Here is an 18,728-nt window from a genome sequence, read left to right as displayed (position 1 = left end):
AAAAAATAATTAAAAAAATGGCACCTGAATGTGGAAATTTGAATTAGTTTGTGTCCCAGTCTGTTTAGGTCTTCTCTATTATTTGTCTTTTTAAACCCACAGTTTTAAGCACTACCAGTAATTTCTGGGTGCTCTCTCTTCTTAGCAATAAAGCAGGGCATTGAACAGTGAATATCCATCTTGCAATACAGACTGATAATTTTTTAATTGGCAACAATGCCTCTCAAATGGAAGATCCACAGAACAGTGCTAAGCATATGGATTATGACTACACTAAAATCACAACTGTAGCACAGACTGCAGCTAGGTTTAGAGCAAATATACATGAGCGTACCAACACAGCCTGCCTGACATCACAGAATCTGGAAAGCATTAGGTTTTACAGCTCTGCCCTGCCACAGTCAAACTGCCACTGGAGTCCAAGCGATTGCATCTGAAAGTAGCTAAGGAATGTTCATTTCATATTACATGTGGGCATATCCACACATATCAGTACTAGAATATGTAAAGAGATTAATAAATACGTGGTTTCTCTATATACCACATTTTAAGTCCTTGATTTATACATGGTCAGATTTATCAATTGGTCAGTTGTAACATTTTCTGTTAGCACAAAGCTAGAGCTGATTTCATAACAAGCTCCCATTTTTATAAAATGTACAGCCTCAGCTACCATTGTACATCTAGGGCTGCTAGCTGTTTGAAGTTTTATTGACATAAATCTATTCACTCTTAAGCTAGTCAATGAATTAACAAATTACATTTTCAGCGAGCTAGAAAAGTGATTTTTAAGTTTAGCTGAAAAAGAGTTAGCAGCTGTTAACACAGCGATCAAGAACAAACATGTTTCAGAATAGAAACAAACTTCTTTTAAAGTATTAGAGCTTGGAAATAAAAATGTAGTAGCCAAAATTAATTCCTGTATGCCTCACATTATTAAGCTACCTGTATCAGTTAAATCACCGGCACCTGGAACTTCAATTGATTGATACATACTTTATCAAATGTCCAAGGGACTTTTTCATAGTTACACACATCCACACATATATGGTTTTCTTCTATGATCAGGTGCTGCTATTTTCATCTCCTGAGGAACAGAACAGACTACAGGGAAAACGCTAAAGCCATATACAGGATCAGCCAATAGTTTAAACCTTATCCTGAAAAGTATGTTTGAATTTTATCATCAACATTGTTACTGATTCAATACATGTAATTACATGTTTAATGGGGAGCCAAGTGTCTCAACAATTAGAAATGCAAGAGTTACAATCAAATATAGAGCCCAAATATGCTCACAGTCTGCATGTGTGAACTCATCCATCCAGATTTTTTCTATGTGTTATTGATATAAGCATCAGCAGAGTAGCAAGATATGGCTATATATGAACAGAATGTATGCATTTCCTATTGCATATTTTCATAATCACAAATGAGGTCCCACACCTGAGACCACTGAGGCTCAGCTGACACAGCAGAATAACAGAGACTCCCATGATTTAGGAAATGCCTCAGACATCCTCTGATGGAAATGTTAGGATCATTAATAAATACTCACCAGAGACTCACTTGCACACTGGAATACATAGCAAACATACTGGCTTAACCCAGGTTCAAAAGATTCCCGGCAAATGAAACCAAAGTGATCAACGTGTTTTATACCCTAAGAGAGTTTAAAAACAGCATTAGTGGACTATTTTATAAAAAGGTTTAGTTTCCGAAGTGATCCTAAAAATAGTTGCCAGACTCCAACACTTGCCAATACAAAAATTTGAGAAACTATAAATGCATACTACTAACGATCTATTTTACAGCTACAACAGTCATCTTTTAAATTGCTTTTTGCATTTAAAAGTTACATAAAGCTCTTCATACAATCAAAAGTTCTACAGTAATGGACCTGGACCTGAATTTCTTCCATTGGGAAAACTGGATTTTCATGGAAGCAGACTAAAGAGTCCTAGGTTGTATTTGCAATTGCCTATGCAGTGAAAACTTGATGTAAATGAACCCATGCTAAAACATGGGACTGGAGTAGCATCAAAGTAGCAACAGATCTTTGTTTTCCTGTAATACAAGTTAGGACTACACCAAAAAGAGCAGGGAATGAGTGGTGACATGCAGAATTCCAAACAAATTCTTAAATAAATTCTTTGAAACCAAGTTACATACCAGAAGTTTCAAGACTTACTACACATTACTACTGATGTTTTCTTTCAAGATCCTAGTCTAACTGCTTGACAGGGAATGTTGCCTTGCTAAAAACAGCACTGAAAAGATCAAAGAGAGCTGCTTCCTAAGAAACACTATATTCCCAGTCTCAATTCATGGAACATGACTCACTATTGTTAATGCTTTTGCCAATGTTTTTATCATCTGAGTATGGTAATAGATTTTCTCCAAAAGAAAGCCTAATCCCTCAAGTTCAAATACAACAGAAAGCAGAACTCAGTTGCTTGGATCCATCTCCAAAGAAAACACCTATATCGTAAAAGAGGGGAAGAGGCAAAACAACTTGCTTGTCACTACAGAAAACACTCTAGACAAAATTGGTAATGCAGTACGTGACAGACTGAACATATTGCCACTACACACTGTAGTTTTTAAAAACAAAATTCCAAGTTACATTTGGGCTTTTAAACAAAACTTAACAAAGTTGCAGAGGGCATCTCAGATGGCACAAATGGCATTATTTTACCATAGTCCACACTAATCCTGACTTAATTGAACTAGTTTTCCCGTGACACGTGAAGTCTTCAAAAGCATAAAATGAAAAAGAACAGATGTATACACATACATTGATCTATGTAACAGTGAAGCGTTGCCCTCTGTTTTGCAAGGAAACCATATTTACTTCAGCTGGTTCAGTAAGATGCCAGTTCCTTCCTGCTGACAGTGCCTGGACAAGTCTAGTGTTGTCTGATTTCTCAGTCTCCACAGGAGAACATTTGTGGGGGAGAAGGATGTGACACTTGCACCACTGAAGCATAAATAGCACAGTACATTCCTCAATTAACAGTACCTCCATCACATTTCTTTAAGAAGGTGGCCAGACTTGTCATGCCAAAGGGGCAAAGTTGTTTGTTGTTCTGGGTTCCCTCAAGGTCAGAAAGGCTGCAACAAGAAAACTTCTACAGCTGTCTGACACCTGAGCTTTGAAAACACACAGAGGGGTTTTTCATCAATTATATTTGCTGCTTTGACAATTATATGGAGCGCAGATAATGAATTGAATGCAGGAGATCAACCACACTTAAGCTATAGAATAAAAATACCTTTATTGGACCAGACTAAAAGAATCCAGAATGCAAGCTGAAGAGAACGTATCCTTTTCATCGTTTGTAAAGCTTAGATGAACAAACATTCCTAAGCCACAGTCTCACAATATGCAGTAAATCACTGCCCCATAAATCTGCAACACAGAAGGCCTGTGGCTAGCACCAAGTTCTTAAAAGAAATACTGGTGAGGCTTATGCCACCAAGTCCTTAGTCCTGAACAAATTAATATTTCATTTCTATTGAACATAGAAAAAACACTGACTTCTCTGAAGTAGCCATTTTGCATTAAAAAAACAAACCAAAACCAACAAAGTCCCAAACCCCACAGCATTGTTAGTGCCTGTTTGAGTTACTCAAGCATGCAAAATAACAAAAGCTTTGCTCCAAATGAAAGTGAAGAGGGAGTGAAATATTCCACCTCCAAAGCCCAACACACAGCATTACCTAACACTATTTACTGTACACAGTTATTTTACTGAAGGAAAGCTAGGCCTTGAAGGTCTGCCATGGTCTTGCTGTCTCCACCAAGCTTTAAAGTCAGAAGAATAAACATTGTCCCCACTTATGACTGTTTTGTTTGACAATTATCAGTATGTATATGCAACCCAGGAGCCCAGTACGTAAAGTTGAAGTGTCAACTTTTATTCAGCTCAGTACACCCACAAACCCGGAGAAGACTCAAGCTGTCTGCAAATTTTGCTTTCCATACCACTGCTTTAAGAATTTCTTTGACCTATACTTATTATAAAGCTATTAATAGATCATTGTTTGATTATACTGTCCCACTCTATATTTGGACTTGCCTTTTTTCTCTACCAAGAGCAATACAAATTGTAGTTAAACAGCAGAGTCGACTTAAGGACCTGGACCTTGATAGCTCAAGAATCCACTTGAGTTACAAGTGCTGACCACTTCTTAATATTTATTAGCGTTGGTAGCACAGTCATGCAAGAGCAGATTTGTTATTAGCATTAAAATGAAAGCACTTGGGGGTGAAATACAGGTTTAGAGTATGCCAGGAAGTATACTTTAAACTAGAATAATGGTGTTTAAGGAGGCCTGAAGTGATGCATGTGCATGGCAAATGAAAGAAGATAATAAAATAAGACCTCAAAACAGAAAGTGCCAGAAGTAACAGGTGCTGAACAACAGCAAGATAGAAAGGTGAATCCCTCAGCTCTGGCATTTAACTTTGTAAGACTTGTTTATTTATTACTGGACATAGCTAGGTTCACCTATTGCCATATCCTCCAGAAAAAATTATGCAGGTGAACTGCTGTTTTTCTGGAGGGCTGATCTGATGCTCTCCTCCTTTCATTCCAGAGGCTTTCAGGAGCTTAGCTGCTCAGAAACTGCACACTCAGAGCATCCTAAATGAAGATTAAGCTCCTTCCCAAATTATATCCAATGCTCTTCCAAAGCAGAACAGTTTATAGTTTGTTTTCTGACCAAAGATCAAAGTTGCCACTACCACAGCTCAGACTGGTTATCTTGCGCTTGTCTTTTCTGTACTTAAGCTCTTTGGGGATGACATTGCATTATTTTTGTGCAGTATCTACTTGAAACAGCTACCAGATGAGTGAAAGCCCAGATTTGAATAACAGCTCTTGCTCTTGTAAAGGTAAATCAGTACTTCAAGTCTTTTTTAAGTGTTCATAAAGCAATTACAGTTTAAGATCCAATTTCTTCAGCTGTACTCCCCAAAGAAGTTGATACATCAAACTCCATGCAGGATCTGTATACACATTAGTCACAATCGCTCAAAATCCCTCCTTCCCTCTTCTGTTTTTTCTTTTTTTAAATTAAGGACCCAATTCAATAGGACAAACTGTTTAAATGGCCTTTGAGCCAGGATAAACTGACCTTTGAGACTTAATAAAGGAAAACAGCACAGAATGCTGAAAAAGAATTCTACATTTCCTTTTTTTCTGCTGCCTATAGATCAGCAAGGCAACCCAGCTGAAGAACAAAGAAATTCCTTTTCTCCTGATGATCTACCTGTTGCTTCTTATTAATGCTTACCTGAGAACATGAAGAGATATCTTTAAAATTCTTTTCAAGCACAACAGATTTGGTGTCCGGACTGATGAGGTTAACTTCAAACCTTCCAACCTGAGGGGAGTGGGGCAGGGGGAAGGAAATAAGTCTAGTTTACAACTATCTTAGAGACACAACATTAACAGCAACAAAAAAGTCACAATCTAGCCCTTTCTTGTTCACATAGAGTACCTTCAGCATAACAGCTTACTCAGCAGGAACAAGGGTGCCATAATTCAGCCTATGTTGAGTAAGAATATTTCAGTGAGAATACACTCAGTTGAATAGGAAAAAGACTTGGAAAGAAGACAGCTTCCCCTCCCCCCCCCCCCTTTCTTTTCGAGTTATTTTGGTCCAAAAGATCACACGTTTGACAGACAATACTGAAACCTTTAGTAAACAATGTGGCTAAATTAAAAGCTGCAGTAAAAAACAGAACTTGAGAATTTTATTTTTTTTAAACTATACCATAAATCAGCTGGGAAACTATGTTGATCTGAAGGTGATACTTTTTGTTTTTGCAGTAGTTCTGGATGAGAAAGAGTAGGTTCTGCAGCAAGCTGTATTTCAGCTTTCCCAAACTGCTTCTCAGGTGTATGGAATTTGTTCCATAGACCTCAGGGAGTTTTTCAGCTAAATTCTTTTCATTACTGGTGATAGCTGTGGTTTTCTAAAGGGTAATGCATTCTCACTTCAGTTAGCATTTCCCCAAGAGAATAAAAGGCAAGAATGATCTTTAAAAGAAAATGGAAAGACAAAACCCAGGCATTTAGCCCCCTGTTATTTTAAGGTCCAAAGATCTTTCCTTTTATGGGTCACCTCCTTTAAGTGCCCTTTTGTTTTCTCAATACAAGCTTTGAAGATGTCAAATGCACTTCAGGCAAGAGAAGACATAACTGTGAGATCTGAAGGACGAAGCCTTCAGTGCAGAGATGTTTGAGTACTCATCTGGGAAAGACCAGCTGAATGTTAATACAAATTATCATAAAGGGCCTGGCTCAAACAAAAAGCTGTGAAAGCCTTATGTGAAGTTGTGAGCTTCTTTTTAATTGCACAAAAAAGAGTATTTGTTCACATGGAAGTCTTCATCGATTCTTTTTTTGAAAGAATACTTACTTTTTTCAGCTAGGTCCTAGATCTCACTAATACAGACAAACCAGAACTGCATATAGAATAACTAATTCCCTAGAAAATCTGCTGCTGTTATTACTCCGTAAGTAATTCCTTTTTCTTAAAATTTACCTGAGCTCATGAGTTAAGGTGACTTCCTTAAGAAAGTTCAGCTACTTGTGTTCCAATAATTTATGAAGATATACATAAATATTTATGACACATCATGAAACCATACTGGATCCATACTACTTAACTTGCTAAACTTGTCTCAGCTTCAAACTGCACAGGGGAAGATACAGCGCAAAACCAACATGAAACTGCTTATCCTAGTACACACCTGGAACAACATTGTCCTGTTCTTCTCAGAGTCGGAGGGCTGAACATGACTGGGTGCACTTGCATGTCTTCTGCGTGGCTGTATTTTCAGGTTTGTATCATGAACCCTTCTTTGCATAACTGCAGTGACACTGCTGCACCGGGAGCGAAACTCTTGCTGCTCATCAAAGCCAGAGTCCTCTAAAATTCGCTCTGGAAAGGAGCCACGAGTGCTGGCCAGGTTGGTCAAGTTGGTCTGGCTGCCGATTGTAAACATTGCAGCACGCCCCACAGTGTTATTTGGGCTGTCCAGCTCCTCAAATGGGCTATCTGATGGAGAAGCTGGCACATTTCCTTCACACAGGGGTAAGTCCAAATTTGACTCGTTATTCCGCTGCTCGTTTAATAGTTTCAGGCGCTGGCGCTCATGAAGGCTGAATTTCTCAATGCAATCATCAATTAGTGTGGAGGGAGCTTTCTTGTGAGCCACCGTTACCTTTCCACAGTACAGGACCTCAAATTTTTGAGAGTCATAGAAGGCATCTTCACTGTCCTTACTTGGTTTGGCATCTTCTTTCAGCGCTGCTTTGGAGACTTGTCTTATGCTGCTGATGACATCAGGAACCTAAGGGACAGTGTGAAAGGTCTGTTTAGTAGCCACAAATGAGATAGCATAGACAGTGATACATCAAACATTTGTTAACGTAAGTATTTATACAAGTTACTTCTTCAGTAGAGTGCCACTAGCTTCTTGGCTGACAACATAAAAATAGTAAATTCTAAATTCTCTATAGACAATTTATACAGTGGAAACAAAGCAAATAATTTCTGATTTTTTTTTACTGGAACCTGTTTCAGAACATAAGGTTTTAAATTACCAGAAGGTCTACTGACAAATGTTCACATCTTTTTTTTTTTATTTTACTGAGACTGCCTTCTCTTTTCTGTAGCCCTCTTCCAGATCAGTGGCTCTTGCTGATATATTTTGCATAGGGCCATCACTGATCCTTTGTTTTTATTTTGCAGAGCCAGATATTCCATTCTTAGGACAGTTGTGGAAACAGTTTTGTGAAGAAGTGACCAGCAATCCCCATCAGTTTCAAATTACAGTTTTAGAATACAGGCAGCAAGTATATGGGAATTTACCAAAGTACCATGTACAATTGCATTAGCTCTCGTTTATTATTTACGGCAAAATCCTCACCCCATCCATCCTATGACATAGCTTACTTTAAGGTCACACTTCTCTGCTGTTTCAGTCATTATGCAATTAAGAAGCACACCCAAATCTCTCTTCTCCTCTGTCATTCTTACCTACAGATTCCTACTATACCCTGTAAGGCCAAACTGCACATTGCCAGTAGAAACTCTTAGTGTCAGCCGTGTATCACCCAGTCTTTTAAGGCCACCTGTTTTTTCTGCCATTTTATCCCAATCACCTTTGGAGAATGTCTGCCTTCAGCATCAACATATTTAATATGCAAGCTCCTTTTTCATTTTGCCTTCACTAAAGAAAACATGGACTTGTCCAACTCTACTGAGCTCGGATCAGAGTGAGTGCTCTTTTGACAGTACCTAGCTCCGCTTGACCAAACCTCTTTCTTATCAGGTCTCATCTTCTCTGGAAGGATAATGAATGGCATCACATTACATGCATTGGAGAAGTTACTAGTGCCAATGAGATCAAAAGAGAATATCTATCTGATTTTCTTTGCAAGAGAAGTCAGTTCACAACATTCACCTAATCCAATGCAATCAATCAACAGCTTTTGTATTTCATACAGCTTCCCACCATATCTATAATATTTGATAATTTGTTTTAAAGTACTTTTTCTATTAAAAAAGAGATAACTCTGAAGTTAGTAAATAAACCTTGGTAAATAATCCATGTTCCCTACAGCATATCCTTCTTTCAGTCACACGATACCACTTGAAACTTGCTAATGAGGCAGTAATCTTGTATGCCAATACTTTTGCAAGTCACGGTGGGAAATTACCTCATCTTAATCCCCATCTCCCATTACACACTCCTCATCCATTGGGCATTCAACTCAAATCTGCTTCCAGTTCATTTATTGCAAAATTAAGTTCAATTACCCTAAGACCTTCTGACTGTTTGGCTTTCATCCCAATAGATGTCATCATCATCTCAGTTTTCAGTGAAGCTAAAAGTTAGTCTTGATATGACACAGATACTAGAGTGTATTTAATCTTTACTCATTCTCACTACCAGGCTGCTTTACCATCACCCAAGGTGTGCTTCCTCCCAGCCACACCAGCTCAGCTGGACATGGACATTCTCACTTTATACATCCGGGTTCATTTTCCAAGATGCAGCTCTTTTTCCACTGATGAGTCCTCTTATTCCTTCTATGGTCTGTGCTTAAAGAAGCTCTAGAGTTTAAATCCCTTAGCTCTCTATTTTAGCAACATTCACAAGCTAGCTGTCTTTTAATTAACATTTCCCTTTTTAGAATCTGGAACCTGTTACAGGACAATTCACTTGTATTTCTAGTTGAAGTACAGTGACAAATGATAATGCCATTCAAAATGCACAAATTCTACATGCAATCGACTAGAACAAACGACATCAGCTGCTTAATTGGCAATTTGCATTTTTAAAAAAATGTGTACCATCACTTCCACTCCAATAACTGGGTTCTGGCACTTGCTCATCACTTCTAACATAAAAGACTGGAGGAGAAGTTCTTAAGTCTTTCTTATAATACCCAACAGCCTCCTAACACATCCTATCCCCCCACTCCCCCGCCAGACAATGTCCAAATAGGGTGGGGATAAGACACTACCGACTCTACCACAATAGGATTCCCCATCCATCCCCTCTTCTCTCAGAGGTCTCCCCCACAAACATACACGCAGAGTTTTAAGTAACTGCAATTTTATTTTAAAAAAATACCTTACCATCCTGCTATTTATCACAGGCCTGTCGGGAGACAACAGTGGCATGTGAACTTTAAGGCCCTTCAAACAGTGCTCACAGTAACTCCTAAACCTCTGAACAGAGCCAAGAGAACTCAGAAGAGCAGAGATCCTTCTTCAGGGCCTGTACCAAACCGCCCCAAATGCAAGAGGCCAAAAAGAAAAGGATGGACAGTTGGTACCATAAGTACAAGACTAGACCTGTGATACTAGATCAGCTCCTCAGCGTGAGGAACACTCCAAAACTTGTTTGAGGAGAAACAGAACAACAATAACAACATAAAAACCCTACCAAACCCAACCAAACAGGACTGCGAGTTAAGAGGCAAGTAAGAAGGAAGAGATCCATAAAGACATTAAAGAGGCAATATTTCCCTCCAGGGAAACATGATCGATCTAATAAGTCTAATTAAAGAAAAAAACAACACTTGGGAATCCAAATTAAATTTGTTATTATTCATATTTGAGTAGCCTGAGATCATATGAATCACTCTTCCCCCAATTAGATCTGATTCAATACATGGCAATTCAGTAAGTAAAGCTGTATTCAAATCAGAACAGATGGCACTGGTTGAGTTCTGCATCACCCACAATAAGATTCAGCTCTGAATATACAATGTAAGAAGTAAAGCGTGATAGTTGTTATACTGCCACAAACTCTGTTTACTACAGACATTAGAGTTTTGGTAAGCTGAAACTAATGACAGCATCAATTCTAGCCAAACAGTCCCCCAATCTATTCCATCTGCACCTCACACCCCCTTCGCCCACCACCCCCATGACCTTGGTTACAGACCTTAAGAGCTACTGTAGTACCTCATCCATTTGGCCAACTAGCGTACAACAAGGCTGCAGCAATTAGCCCTGGCTAGAAGACAGATACATTAATACCCTAAATCTGCTAATTCCAGCCTTCCCGTTCACAGGCTCCATCCAGCTCTGTCCCTTGTGACTAGACCTACAACAGGGTCAATACATAATGGAGAGCAAACACCTTTCTCACACATAAGTAGTACACTGTTGAAAGTGCATGTGGATAGTACTGCCAAGAACTATTCTACTATACATCAAGAAACTTCACTGTGTTCAACACAGAAGCATATTTTCATGTTGGAAACACCAGTTTAACGGATGTAGCTAATGCAAATTCTTTCACCTGATTTGATTAACACCAAAGTGAGGATGAAAACCAAAGAGAGGACTACAGGAAAATAATTAACACATGTCTTCTCATGCCATGCAACTAGGTTTTTGTTAAAATTACTTCCAACTTTATCAACCCTGTCTTAAAACCCCGCAAAAGAACTTCAGTTATGAGGTATTTATTACCAGCATCTTGAAGTTGCAAAACAGAAAGGTTATCAAGCCTACTAAATCATGTATGCTGCAGCATAACACTAGAACAGTTTGTCACAACTCTAGAATAGGCAGAGTATCTCCATGGTGATACTACATGCTTTCTTGAATAGCAGTGACAGAAGTTGAAGCATTAAAAAAAAAAAATAAAAAAATAAAAAAATATATATATGTACTCCCTCTGAATTTACAACAGCCTCCAGTGAACAAAGGTGGAACTCCCCTTTTTGCTGGAGCAATAACATTCAAATGCATCCTGCAGTAACTACTGAGCAGTGCTTTCAATTTTAACCCAAACTTAGAACTTGAACACTATGGATATTGCAAAGAAGAACAAAATTCACTTGCTGTATGTCATTATTTTCACAGCTGGATAGAATTTCATTGTGCAGAGAAGCTGTAGCTCTTGCTAGTTTGTTTCTAGCTTCCACATGGAAAATTTCAGTCTGGAATTTATTAACAAAGCAAAGCCCTTCTTCATACCATAAGGCTTATAAACGTTAGCATGACTGTGAAGTACTAATCTAACAAGCATACCTAACAAATCTGGCTACTTAATGACAGCAGTTCTAGCAAGGTGATTATTTTCAAAGGAAGAAAAAAGCTCGGCCCCTCTCACTCCATCACCACACAAGGTGCAGTGTTAGATCCCTTCCACCATACAAAGAGACACAAGATGAATGAACTTCATGCACGTTAGGAGCAGTCAGTACCTTCTGGTGTAGGCTCCAGTTTAGAAACACAGGCATGTCCAAGCAAAACTGTCACCAAACTTTAGTGTCATGAACAAGAGGACTCAGGAACAGATTCCTGGGATAAGTGAGTGCAGAAAGATCCCCCTCTCACAAAGGGCTGGCAGTGCTGTTGCAGCATTTCCTCAGGCTGGGTTCATGATATCAGGGCACAGCCAGAGCTCCACGCAGCAACCGTTACACTTCAAAAGCCAAGTATTTCCTGACTCCGGGCTGGAAGCACCCGCGCTGCCTCGGATTTGAATAATGAGTCCCACTCATGATCCAGCTATTTATACTTCAAAATGAACAAAAGAGAAACAGGATACCATCCAGAAATCAACACCCCATGTTTTGCCAATTACTGAAAGAGTTTGGCATCTATTGATTAGAAACCAGCGCAATGCAAGAAAAAATTAGAAGCAATTGGACATGACTCTCCTTTCAGTTACTGTTAAGTTGCATATCCACAAGATAGGAGAACCCAGCCACAGCAGTGAAACATGAACAGAGACAAAAAAGCGACATATCACATCCTGCTACACGTCAGGCATTTGACACCAAGGCAAAGTTCTTATCTTACACAAAAACACACCCAAATGCCAGCCAAAGTGCAGATATCAATAACTACTCTCAACTAGAGAGAAGGGTGGGAGAGGGGAAAAAAATTGTTTTCTTTTAACTGCTATAAATGTTTTTACTGCCTTCCAGTTAGTACAGCACTGATCATCCAGACCTTTTATACTTCCAAATCTACAGCAGTCTGCTGCTTTACATGTTGGTGACAGTGCTCCTCTTAACAGTTTTCACCATTAAAAATGCATCTTTCTAATAAAGAGATAAAAGACTAGCTCAGAGTGATTCAATTTATGCAGTCACACAAGCAATTTGTTGACTTTGTTTATGCTAGAGGTATTCAGAAACTAGAACAGAATAATTTGTCTCATCAGCTGACTTAGTGCCTAAGGAATGCTGACTGTGAAGAGGATCTGTAGCCAAGAGAAATGCTATCACAAAGGGGAAAGAATAACAGCCGAATTGCTAAGCATTTCTATAACCCACCTGCACTTCTGTGCAGTTTAGAAATACAGTTTAGAAAACAGAAAGTCAGGTTCTCAGCAGGCAGTAATAAGCATCTGCTATCAACTCCGATTCATTCCGATGCAAGTCTGGGCTAACACAACACAAGCCCAGTAGCAGGAAAGCTGGAACACAGGGGCTGGCAAAGAAAGACCCAGTGAACACAGCTTTCTGAGCTTCAAGCCGACTGTCACCCCTGGCAGCTAGTGTTTTCATGTTTCTGCTGTTCTCTACAGGTTCATGAGTGTAGCCAAAACTTACAGCAATAGAAAACACATGAGGAAGAAGCCAAAAACACATTAAAGAATTGCACACAGTAAGGTTTTGCTTTCAGGAGACGGAGCCTTCAGTAAGGTTTTGCTTTCAGGAGACAGAGCCTTCCTCCTATTTGCCTGGCCTGTATTTTTTTTCCAGGTGACTGGTCAGGACCCAATTCGGTCTGCTTCTAAAGAACTACTACACAGCAATGTACTCATTTTACTCTGACATTCAACTTCATGCCATACTCCTGCTGAAGGCAAAGCTGAAGACTACCACTAAACCAGCCTAAAGAGAAAGAGATTTTTTTTTAAATAGGTAAAATAAAATTTAGTTCTCAAAATAGTTCTTACTTGAGATCAACCCAGGAATTACTCGTGCTGTTTAGTTTTGATACAGTTAACAAGCAGAAAAAAGTCTACCACAGTTGCACTGCTTACACTTAGAGAACTTGCCACATTACCTTATTTGCTACTGGAAACTTGTAGATCACCTAGCACATTTGCGTGTGTAGCACCCAGAACAAGATGCTGCTTTGCCAAGTATCCAAATTTAAATAAGCAGTATAATGATAGAAGGTGGATCAAATTACTTAACAGGAAAGAATGTGTAAGAGTTACAAGATTGTTCGGATGCCTGAGCAGACTACAGATGCCTTTTTTTATACTTGCATGCAAGCACTCTACAGTAGTATATCAAAGAACTTCAATGATGGTAGTGACAGCATAGCCCAACAGGAACATTGCTTTAAATAAGGAAGGTTCTTGCATTCAGTATTTCACTCCTACATTCAGGCCAGTCAGACTGATGCTCTTCCACCTTTCAGATACAGCTCACACTCACTCTGCTTGAATACTTTGCAACCCATAGAAGTGTCAGTACAGAGCTCTCATGACAATCCTTATGTTCTTTGACTATGTAGAATAGCAAGTCTCAATTCACCTACCCACTTTGAGCATATGCAAGTACTCTCAAGTTTGTTTCCAAGTTTGGGACATAGCTCCCAGTGAAAGATTTAGCAAAGTACAGCTTGCTTGTAACATCACTTTGTCTTAAACTTTTCAACTGCTTTAACCCAAGTTTTTCCAAACTATGAAAGCACAAATTCAGATACTAACCAGGAATTTTCTGAAAACTCTACATTTTTAACTTAATTTGGCACTTCATTTTCTAGTAAGAAATTTAATAAGAAGATGTTGTTTTTAAGAACTCTATCATATTTAACACATACCCTATTTTTAAAAGGGCTTGCCTGAGAAGATAAGGCTGGATAAGGCTGTCACGTGGACAGTCCCAAACAATTAATACATTCTCTGCATTCATTTCCTTTTGGGGAAAAAAAAAAAAAAAAGCTACAGTTGGAGAGCTCATTGAAGTATTTTGCCCATTTATGGTCACTATCCACTTCTCAAATACAGATCAGAAGATAGTGAACTTCATTTTAGCAGATTTAAAGTGCAAGTGCTAAGACTGAAAGAAGTGCTCCATGCACCATGTTTAAGACAGCGGCAGTTTTTTAATCCAGTAGTTTTAGACAGAAGCTCTCAAGATTTTAATTTAAAAAGATGAATTAACATGTTGATTCACTATGAAACAAACACACCTTGGAAAGTCTGTTTTTCCCTAGTCAAGAGATCAAGGTTTCAGGACTCCTGTATGGCAAACCATGATGACTCCTAAAGTGAATATTGGCCCAGATTTGGTTGAAGAACACCTGCATCTGATTTCCATGGATGCCACCACCTCTGTAACTTATTTGCTACAACAACCACCTTCTTCTTCTATCACTGAAGGAGATGTTAAGTGGTTAGTAATTCAGCACTCACTCCGGGAGATGGGAAAATTACAGACTCTATTCAGTCTAAGAGATCTAGCAGGTGCCCAGAACAAGTCAGGCACTGCAGTAACTTCTAGCCCCCTTAATGAGGCTAGAAGTTCCCCAATGACCTGAAACCGAGGAGTCAGGTCTTTTCCTATTTGATGTTTTCCCAGAAATTCTTGACTGCAGTATTGAGAAGTTTCGAACTACAAACTTTCTTTAAAAAAGGCTCTGCTTACAGAAAGGTGGCCACCAAAAACAGTGTCAAGCAGCAGGTGACACTGTGGCAGAGACACAAAAAAAGCCACTACTGGGTTCAAGACTCCTTTTCTCAAAAAGACATTCACTAAGAAACTGTGAAAGACAAATGACCATGATTTATCAGGCAGTGTGCACAGAGTAGAAAAAAATTGATTGCAGCCTAATAGCCTTTCAATAGCTTCTCCACCCCTGTCAAGTAACATTCATTATTTTCTAGTACTTTGGAAATATACATCTGTACAAGTTCTAGCTTGTCCAGTAATCTCAGTTCACAAGAGCAACTGCATTATCTTGAGACAGTATCAAATGCCTAAGCAACCAGTAGTACAATTAACTTTTCCCAGATAACAACCAGCAAACAACCCTAGCATAAACACAGTGAAAGAGGATTTTAAAGCCATATTGATCCAGATGGTGAATTCCCAACCACTTCGAAACGAGGTGCCAGGCAGAGCAAAGAGCTTGCACCTAACTAGACTTCTTCCAGCTGCGAAATCTTGAATCACAGCTTTGCCTGACAGAGACAGAGGAACAATGAATACCATGCCTGAAGGCAGAGCTAGCACACCACAAAACACCAACCCTGTTCTCACTGGGAGTCACAATAGTCTAATCTTGTCAATCACTAACTGTTAAAAATACTAAGATTTCAGCAGCTGCTTACCTTAGCTGTGAAAAGAATTAAATACAGTTAGATAGTTACAGTGTTCAAAAGTAAATCTGTACAGACACAGCAGAATGGGTAAGTATTTCAGATTTAATAGCTGAAAGTAATTAAGTGCATGGTTGTTTCACTTTTTCAAGCAGAGGAATTCCAGAAGAGCTACAAAGTTACTATTAATAATAATAAAAACCCCCAACCCAGAACACCCAGGGGCAACAGAAAAGGAAACACTTTCCCAGAAAGCTTTGAGACAAATGAGTCAATGAAGTAAAGAGACAGTTAAGGTCCTTCCAGAGGAACAGCTTCCAAAGGCAAGACTTGCACCAATAGTGATATACATGATGAATAATCTAAGGGTTTGATACAGACCCATGAGACCATTTGCATATATTCCCAAAAAGCTTGTGAGAGTGTGTTTTGTTTTGGTTATGAATCTGGGTTCTATAAAACTATAGGGAAAAAGGGAGCATAAAAGCACTCAGTTACTGTGTAAGGAAGAAAACACAATAGGTGATGAATGCTGAGAATCAAGACAGATGGGATGGAGTTGTTTGACGGTATATAGGGAGTTCCCATTTGTTTTTTAGGCAACATTTTTATATACTTTGGGTAAAGTAACTTTTGCAGTGCTTCACTAATTGCTACTCGTAGATACTACTTGTTTCAGTACTGCTAACCTGTATTTTCTCAATTTAGTATGTCTGCTACATGATTGATATTTCTGAGCCAGCAGTTGCACAGCACTGCCTGACAGCACAAACTACAAGATTTAAGGAACTAGATTATAGAATTGGCTTGAGTCTACACAGGCAAGCTGAATAGGTAGGTTGCATTAACTAACTAGAGCTAACATTGCTAACAACATTCATAGGAGAAATGGCATAGGCTTTATCACGTCCTAGAAATACGATCACAAATATACCCAGGATTTCTGGAATTTAAGTTCATTATTAAAGCACATCAAAGCCCACAGTACTTCACCTTCTGTGGCAGCATCTTCATCTTACTAGTAGTATTAGCACATGTTACTTGGGTACCTATATATTAAGGTATGTTCCCTGCATGTAGAGAAGAAGGGCGGCACAGCCCCAACGTCTAGGGCTTGGCAAAAGTAAGCTTGGATGTAACACGGCAATCCCCGTCATGCGGCTCCTGTCTGGCCTGGAAACTAAACTCCCATTTCTGGGCTGATGGGGGGAAGGAATGAGGAGGGATAAGGGAAGAGTGGTTTTGCCACCGACACAATAGTGTTCTCATGACATTTAAATAAGTTATTTTGAAGGACAGTATAAATCCCATTCACTTCAGATTACCACAGGAGTGTTTTAAATCATTTCAGCTAAGGTATTATTGTCACACTCAGCTGCAAACAAAGCAAGATACAGCTTCAAGTAACTTAAAGTTTCAGAAAGAAGTATGTGAGTTCTTCTTTCATAAAAGACGACAGTTTTCTCTGGACTGATGAACTTAAAACTCAGTTTATCCATAATTTCATCGTTCTACAGCTGAAGCTACTTTTTTTACTCAAAATAGCCCAGATTATGAAATATTTCTCTCTGCAACTGAAAGTCAGTTTGCTGATGAGAGTTAACAGTGAACATGTAGCTATTAACGGCAATCGGAAAATAAGCTCCCCTGAGGAGCTTCATTCCTCCCGCCCATCAACTCTCCCTCCCCTGGGGGAGCTTAGCCTATCTGGGAATTATCTACATCAGGAACTTATTCTTGGTCATGTCTGGATGTCCTGTTCTCACTGAAGTCAAGGCTGAAATTCGTTTTGCAAAGCCAGCAAGGAAATGTGTCAGTTGTATCAATAAGAGCGAGCACATTTCACAATATAGCTGTTCTATGCTTCCCAGCATCCTATCTAGGAAGGCAACATATGTCGTAGTCACCAAGCCTGTCTTTTGCGTGGTGGGATTCTCAAGCATGCCTTCCAATTTCAGCTGTGACACCCGCAAGGGCTTCCAAAACAATTCCATACATTTCTATATGGTAGATACTGGTATACTTCAACGAGGAACAATAGAAATCTCAACTTCAATGGTTATCCCAAACACGACAGAAATATACAAAACTAGTTAGATTTATTATTCTCTAGGGAGTTTTTAAACCATTTGGCATAATCCCAGGTGCTGTAGTTTCTGTTTGTTCCTGACCTCTCAGGGAGCTGAAGCTAGCACAGGATACAAGTTGGTTCATTTCTGTATTTTTGTTCTCAGAAAAACTTAACATCTTACATAAATTAGGTAACTTCAAAACAGTTATGATACAATGAAGCAGGTGTAACAGATTCATAGTTTATCAGGAGAATTTTATTAGAACTATAAAAGTTCAGAGATTAATATGGACAGTCAGCTAGCAGCAAAACCTGAAAAACACACAATTCATTTGAGAAGCCCAATTAAATTCAGAGACCAAGATGGAGTTTTGTTCATAGGGATTTACATGAACAGAAGTGAGTAAAACTGAATATATTAATGTCTCCATATTTTTAGATTAACAGAAGCCAGAAGTTCACCCAAGTAGATATCTTTTTTTGTTTGGAGTTTTGTTTGTTTTTTTAAGTAGGGGGAAGACCACTATAAGAGGGTTATGATGCATTGGAACAATGCAATGACAAAATTGTAAGCAAAAGTAGTAGAAAAACATAAGAACAGACATGTTTGCTCCCAAATCCAGTACTTGGTACGTAAATAATTTCAAAGTGGCATATGAGACCGGCTTTCTGCAGTGTTGCAACCTGCCTAGCTGAGGCTGCTCTCCACAGATGCTTGAACCTACATCCCCTAAAGAGATTTTTACATCCTATTTCCCTTCATGGGAACACTGGGAATGACTAGCTCAGACTTCGATGTTCAACTTAGTATCACAC

At 39.0% G+C, this 18,728-nt stretch overlaps 1 protein-coding gene across 8 annotated transcripts in view; it reads right to left on the bottom strand.

The window, feature by feature from the left end:
* The window catches only part of TBC1D4 (TBC1 domain family member 4), a 122,437-nt gene that overhangs the window by 40,224 nt on the left and 63,485 nt on the right, over positions 1-18,728 (bottom strand). For 5 of the 8 annotated variants that reach the window (XM_075046065.1, XM_075046060.1, XM_075046062.1 and 2 more), the window contains exons 2-4: positions 6,767-7,369; positions 5,302-5,391; positions 1,559-1,663 (exon numbers count right to left, since the gene is read on the bottom strand). In XM_075046065.1, coding sequence (XP_074902166.1) covers positions 1,559-1,663; positions 5,302-5,391; positions 6,767-7,021 — 450 coding nt within the window. In that variant the 5' untranslated portion in view covers positions 7,022-7,369. Of the gene's footprint in view, positions 1-996; positions 1,061-1,558; positions 1,664-3,022; positions 3,045-5,301; positions 5,392-6,766; positions 7,370-18,728 lie in introns of those variants that run through there. The other 3 variants (XM_075046061.1, XM_075046066.1, XM_075046067.1) reach the window with 3 other exon arrangements.

Source organism: Buteo buteo, chromosome 14, assembly GCF_964188355.1.
Source record: "Buteo buteo chromosome 14, bButBut1.hap1.1, whole genome shotgun sequence".
Taxonomy (NCBI): domain Eukaryota; kingdom Metazoa; phylum Chordata; class Aves; order Accipitriformes; family Accipitridae; genus Buteo; species Buteo buteo.
Note: the sequence above shows the minus strand (reverse complement) of the source record. Positions and strands in the feature narration are given on the sequence as shown.